The 7,274-nt window shown below is 30.8% G+C and overlaps 1 protein-coding gene across 1 annotated transcript; it reads right to left on the bottom strand.

Annotated features, from left to right (window-relative positions):
* Positions 1-850: 850 nt before the first annotated feature.
* LOC145619619 (uncharacterized) lies at positions 851-2,250 on the bottom strand. The gene is made up of 3 exons (XM_081674329.1): positions 1,836-2,250; positions 1,522-1,696; positions 851-1,427 (listed from the first exon to the last, which is right to left on the bottom strand). Exons 1-3 carry the CDS (start codon positions 2,248-2,250, stop codon positions 851-853), a joined length of 1,167 nt encoding a protein of 388 aa, XP_081530455.1.
* Positions 2,251-7,274: the final 5,024 nt, after the last annotated feature.

Here is a 7,274-nt window from a genome sequence, read left to right as displayed (position 1 = left end):
CTAGTAGTGTAAACTATAAAGAGATAGGTTTTAAGTAACATGTTTTTGGTTTTGTTGACAAGTTCGATTCATCTTATTTTAAGTTTCATAAATCTAGATAAATTCAAATAAGTTAAGGAAAAATAAGTTCCGATAAAAGTTATCCAAGTTCGAATTACAACAAATTGGTAATTATTACCAGGTTAAAATTTTAAAATATCAATCAATAATTATAACTAAAGTAATCATCGATGACACCATTACTATCCATATGTCAATCTCTCATACAAAAATTTTCCCGCCAAAACTATTAACAACATCATTATTTTTGGGCATGGATACACCTACCCACTATGTAGTTTACCCGGATGAGGTGGCAATGACGTGGCATTGAAGTTTTTTTTTAATATAAAAATATCTGTTTATTTGACCCACTTAACACCATAAATCATTATTGCAATCCAAATTTTCGTTAAGAATAATACGAAGTACTAGACAACATAATTAATGTATTCCAATTTTCTAAATCTAAATCATTAAAACTAAGGTTTTAATTTATTGTACAATACAAATTTATTTTAATTTTTTATTTTTGTAAAAAAAAAGGGCCATTTGCATTCTTCATGGGTACAACAAGAAGGTGCTAACCTATGTTGCACGGAAACGGGAAACGGAAACGGAAACAGGGAAACGGGGAATCGGGGAAACGGAAATTTTAAAATCATGGGAAACGGGGACACGGAAAATAATTAAAAAGACATTTAATTAGAATAAAATAACTAATTGCAAGAAATAAAAACAAACTAATACTTAGTCTTTTAAGTCTGAAAAAAGCTTATGAGAAAGATAAAAGTACTAAAATCTAATTAGTCTAATTAGTGTCGTTCGAACAAAACTCAGATTCCAATTCTGGTTCATCAAGAGAAAGCTCGGCAAACTCAAGAAATCCCCCTTCTTCCATGTTATCAAATTGATCACCACCTATATCCCACATCCGTGTTTTCTCATCTTTGTATTCATTTGTGTTTCTTGATGGAAGACGAAGATTGTTATGAATATAAACCAAAGCCTCAGCTCGTTGTGGAGTTAACTTATTTCTTCTTAGTGAATGAATAAAATTGTATGTGCTCCAATTGCGTTCACAACATGATGATGAAGTAGGTTGTCCAAGAAATCTTAAAGCCAATGCATGTATAATAGGAGTAGATGAACCAAAACTTGCCCACCAGAGTATAGGATCCATGGTGCTTCTACAATATAAGTTCTCTCCACCCGTATATGGTCCTGACTTGAAAGAAAACATCCAAAATTCTTCCATAGCCTGTTTAAAATCTTGAGGATCTGGAAAAAGCTTTCTGAAACACTTAATTCTCCCTTCAGATATTTCTGCATCTCTATGAGGTGATACTCTATTAGGATCCTCATGAAGCCACGCATCACTATAAAACCTTGAAAATAAAATCGATTTCATAGTGTTATGAATGCAATACAAAATATTTAAAGATGAAAAAATAATTAAAGTAATAAATGGAGTAAAAATACCTAGGGTTTAATGAGTGAGCTAAACAATGAAGAGGGGTGTTGCTTTTTGCCCAATGTGATACCAAAATTTTAAGAACTACTTCATAGAAGGCAGATTGTTGATCATGTTGCAAGCCTTCATAAGTATAAATTTCAAGCTTCACCTTTTCAATCATAGTATCCCACATCTCATACACTAAATGCAAAGTTGGTTTGTCAGTATCACAAATCCTAATCATGTCATATATATATAGGTCCAGTGAAGGCAACAATGTAATCTACTTTCTCCCACCATGCATCACTTGTTACCTTTTCTTTCACAAACCTAGCCTTACCTTGATCATCTTCTCTATAACTCGTCCATTCCTCACTTACTACCATTGTTTCAAGAGCACGACGAATAAGCTTAAATCTCTTAAGCATAACAACCACTGAAGCAAAACGAGTATCAGCCACAGCAAGTAACTTCAAAGAACAATATTTGTTAAATATGGCCAATCTCATACTATGAGTCATAATGAAGTTTTTCACCTGAATAGCGTCCTCATGAACTTCAGTAATCCAGTGACTCTCATCATATGTTTCTTGATTAGAATCTAAATTTTTTGGAGCACAAATGTTTTTCAAAGCAAGGTTTAAAGTATGGACAACACAAGGTGTCCAATAGATCCATGGATATCTGCTCTCAATGATTTCTCCAGCACCTTTGCAGTTTGGAGCATTATCAGTAATTATTTGAACAACATTCATAGCTCCAACCTCATCAATTACTTATTTCATAAGATCGGCAATAAAATGTTTGTCTTTAACCTCACCAAAACAATTAACAGATTTAATAAATATTGGACCACATCCAGAAGTAGCCATAAAATTAATTAAGGGTCTTCTTTGTGGGTCACTCCAACCATCAGAAACAATAGTGACTCCTTTCTCCCTCCATGTATTTTTAATGGGTTGCATAAGTGTCTCTATATTCTCCTTCTCTTGTTGAATTTGTACAGTTCTCAACTTATTGTAGCCTAGTGGGATATAACCAGTCAAATTATGATTAGCAGCATAGGTAAAGGCACTCATGTAATACGGATTTCTTGCTAAATTAAAAGGCAAACCAGCAGTAAAGAACATTCTAGCAATCAGAGAATCTAAAGTATTTCTTGCAGGAACGTCATATAATTTGGAGATTGGGTTTTCCTTTCTTTTTTTTGATGTAGTAGGAACAATAGAATCTGAGCCTCCTGGTGGTAAAGGAACATTATTAGGTGCTTGACTATCTTTTTTTCTTTGAACTTCTTCCTCCAACTTTTCCATCTCACGCAATCGATTGTAATTAACATTAGGACATTTTGCAATTCCTTTTCCCTTAATACCAAGCAAATGACTCCTAACTCTAGTGTATGTTCCTTGATAATTACCACCACATAAATCACAAATCCACAAAGTATTTCCACCTTTCCCCCCAACCTTCTCAACCTTAGTTACATATTTCCAAAGGGGACTATTTTCATCAATGATTTTTTCAGAGGGATTATTTGTTGTTTGACTTGTTTCAGACTCAAGATTAGCCATAATAATCAACGACAATAAGCTTAAATAAACTTCTCCTGCTTGACATAAAAAAAATATATATAATTGCTCAATTAATTATATTCTCAATAATCAATAAAGCACATAAAATTGCAAAACACATGTAATACTACTCCACTACTCTAGTATATACAATTATATAAAATTGAATTGCTTGAAAAGATACATTAAAAATTTAAATAAAAAAGTAGTACTAAGCATTCTATAAAACACGTGTAATACTACTCCTGTAATCCACTACTCCATTATATAAAATCAATGTACTCAGACTACTCACTACCAAACAAAAAAGCATACTATTTTTATCAAGGCAATCATGGAGCAGTGGAGAGCACCGATCAAGATCAAAGATTGAAAACCAAAACCAGAAATATAAAAATCGAACGGATCACAATCAAAATTGACACTAAAATACAGAAATCGGCCGGTGGTAATTGGTAATTACCTCGATGTTGTTCCGGCATGACGGTGACGGCGGCAAACAAGGGTCGGCAACTATGGAAACGGCAAGTCGGCAAAGGAGAACTATGAAATTGCTGCTTTACTGCTCGTAATAGGTAAAATCAAGGGTCTAATTGGTTTTTTTTAAAGGGAATCACTTATTTATAGTGAGAATTGAGTTTCCTAAGGGTTTCCAAACTTCCAAATTATGAGACGTGTATCCAAAATTTAGGAAACTCAGTAAACCGTTTCGAAACGCGTTTCGAAACGTGATACGTTTCCGAAACGTTTCGGAGACGGTACGTCAGTTAAATTAGCCGTTTCCGTGCATCACAGGTGCTAACTATTCTTCGTTATTGACAAAGTCTTTTCCTTACCAAAAAAGTATACTCCACAATTATTCAAGCTTCAATCAAAACAATTATTCTACAATTTGGCTTCAAGTGATGATGTCCTTCCGATAACAATTTTAAATGAGTTTATCTCAGGTTAGTGAAGTGCATGCAAATTATTTTTTATGTCATATTCTATCAAAATGTTGTGTTATGAAATATTTTTTTTGAAAGCACGTATAGTTTATATTAAATCATATACTTATGTGATAACTTAAAATAATATTAAGAACGATTTTTTATAGTTAACATTTAGTAATAATCAAAATAATACTAATTTAAAAAATTGATTGTTGGATAATTATTCTAAAACGCTTTTTTTATTATTACTATTTTTGAAGGCATTCTAAATCGATTTTTTTATGTCAAATAATTTTTTTTAAAAATACATCTAACGTTCAAAAAAGATTTACAAAATTAGCTTTTTTAAAAAAAAAATAAAATATGTAGCTACAATAATGAACAAGATAATGGAAAACAATTTCTTAAAATATCTACATGATAAAAGCAAATAATAGGAGAAAAGCATTATCATAAAAACTAAATATTATAAGAATAACGTTTCGCTTAAAAGATAATATTAAGAGAATAATATTTCTTCAAAAAAAAGGGAAAAAAAAGTAGAAGAATAGCCTTACACTATACGTTAATTATGTAAACAAAGTAAAAAGTAGAAGAATAAAGTTATGCTACAATATTATTGTTAGGCAAAGATATATTTATTTGCTATATTGTTAATCTCATTTTAGGATGGATAATTGGATAGTATGATAGCTTTCCTAATAAGATCTCTGCCTTGTAGTACAAGGAGCAACAGAGGACTAGTATAAATATTTGACTACTATGAAATCAGTGATAGAATCAAGCATTTATGCGTGTATTTTAGATTTTTTTACCAAAATGAAAAGCCTTTGATCGTTGAAATATTATTCAAGTAAATAGATTTATTATTTCAAAAAAAAAAGATTTATCAATTCTCCCTTTAACAATGATTGACTAATTATAATATATATTATATGCAGAAATTTGAAAATGGATGAGAGTCGTATTGCTAAAATAGTACTAACGAATAATATTAAGAGAGTCGTGACGAAGTGAATGAAAATGTGGATTTGTTGAGAGATGATGATGATACTAATGGAACTAATGAAAGTCATCCTATCCTAGAGAAACTTGCTCCTCCAAGTGTAGGGATGACTTTTGCGTCTTATGAAGATGTCATTGGGTATTATCATGAATTTGGAAAACAAAATGGGTTCCAAATAAAAATTAGAAGTAAAGAAAATGTTAAAGGTGCTGAATGTGGTAATAAGTATGATTTTTTCTTTAAAGAGATGTATGTACGTCTTTGTAGGGTCGACAATTATGCATACTTAAATAAAATAATCAAGATTGATATTTGTACATCTTTGTAGTTTTTCTTCATATAAAATAATCAAGATTTTAAAAAACAAAAATTTTGATTTAAAAACTCAAGATATAAAATCAAGTTTGAACAAATCGAACAAAAAAAATTGTAATTCAACTTATAAATTTTAATCCCTAAACAACAATCAATTCAACATGTAAATTTAATTCAACTCAAGATTAAAAAAATACCTTATTTAGATAACACATTTTACAATTCTATTGCAATTCACTAATTATCATATATCTTGTATTTTTGTTATCTTGTTTTATTAATATTTTTTATATAACTTCATGGAATAAACTCAGTAAAATAATACTCAGTAAATTCTTCATTATAGGACAAGTGGAACGATTTTGCATATAAGTGGACAAGTTGTGTGAAAAATATATAATATTTTATTAAATCTTTTAGCTTTTAGGGAACAAAATACGAAAAACATGTCAATATGAAAATATAGGGGCAAAGCTAGCATAATAGAATTCTTGACCTACCCCACGACAATGATGAAAAGAAAACAGAAGAATAAAAGCATAAATAGAAACAAAAACCATTTTAATTAAATAAGAGCATAATTCTCCATTAATCTCAAAACAGATGAAAATAGATAGTAAAAGACTTAGTATGACATGACATTGAAATAAAACATATAAGTAAAAACATAAAAAGAAATAAAAACCATCTTAAAGAAGAACATAATTCTCTACAGTCATCTTAAACAAGCTAAATACCAAATCAGTCTAGATAGACAATCTCATGAATTTTGGTGGGTTGTGTAACTTCCTCAGTAGTCATTGTAGTCTTCCCTCCCGACAACACTATCACACCGGTAACAAATTCTCCAATTTGTTTAGTTTTTTTGGCAAAAGGAGGGGTCTTTGAAAATAGCTTCTTCCTTAGGGGAAAATACAAGTTAATCTGCCAGATAAACGAATTCTTGTTAATCTGATGGCATTTTTGTAAATATATTGAAAAAGCAGGGTCATTTATTAAGTACTGTTCAAGCTAAGTACTGTTCAACTACTGTTTGCTTTTTGCTTTTAGTGTTTGGTGAGGAAATTACACATGTACCCCTCAACTAGTACATGGAAAGACGCATACACCCCTCCACTGCTACTTAAAAAGACAATTATACCCCCAGATAAACAAATTTTGTTTATCCAGGGAATTGACGTGGTATCCCTCCTTTTATAGTTTGGTAGGAGTTTTAGAATCATTTTTTATACCACACTTAGGAGAAAAACAATCTTTTTCCACAAAAATTTCAAGTAGCATACCAAGTGGTTCATCCTCCGATCCATGTATAACATATCTTCTAGAAATTGAGGACCCATGACCTTAGTCATGCGCTTGAAAAGATTTTTTACCTCATTTGTTTGTTGGGTAAGGCTAGCAGTGGATCCATCGTACAAAGACTTCAAAGCAATTGGTGAAAGGGAATCAGATTTTGAGTTCTCCATACCTCACCAAGGCCTTTAGAGTAAAAGAATGATTTTGTATGTAAAGTTAGTATTGGTATGAAACTTATTGGAAGGTAGTGTAATTTATACGAAATTATCAAAGACTGGATTCAATGTAGGAGTGGAATATGAAGTGTTTCCTCTTGTTTCAATATTTGATTTCATCTGGGAATTGTATAGAGGTGGATACCAAAGAGTTATTTCATGTGTTCCACAAAACTCCAATATTGCTTAGGCCTTGGGAAGGGGTACACCCGTTTGTATGTTTTTAGATTTTTAGATGAAATGACTATAACCGTTTTACTCTTAAAAAAAAATACTCCGTAGTGTAATTTTTTTTATAAGGGAAGGAGTATACAGTTTTGACATAATTAAATTAAATGATTTTGTTTTTTAATCTTTTCTTTTTAGGAAATGAAACTAAATACAAAATATTAGCATATACAGGTCGTTAAAAAAAATCTAATATATATATATATATATATATAT

Source organism: Chenopodium album, chromosome 27 (assembly GCF_948465745.1).
Source record: "Chenopodium album chromosome 27, dcCheAlbu1.1, whole genome shotgun sequence".
NCBI classification, from domain to species: Eukaryota; Viridiplantae; Streptophyta; class Magnoliopsida; order Caryophyllales; family Amaranthaceae; genus Chenopodium; species Chenopodium album.
The sequence above is the reverse complement of the archived record's forward strand: the minus strand, read 5'-3'. Positions and strand labels throughout refer to the sequence as shown.

Excerpts from the sequence above, each read along its gene's own strand:
- LOC145619619 (XM_081674329.1), bottom strand. The coding sequence starts at position 2,250 with ATGAATGTTGTTCAAATAATTACTGATAATGCTCCAAACTGCAAAGGT. Across the intron at positions 1,697-1,835 it reads TTATAGAGAAGATGATCAAG|TGTATGAGATGTGGGATACT; the intron begins GTAAGGCTAGGT and ends CTTTGCATTTAG. Across the intron at positions 1,428-1,521 it reads GCTCACTCATTAAACCCTAG|GTTTTATAGTGATGCGTGGC; the intron begins GTATTTTTACTC and ends TTTATTTTCAAG.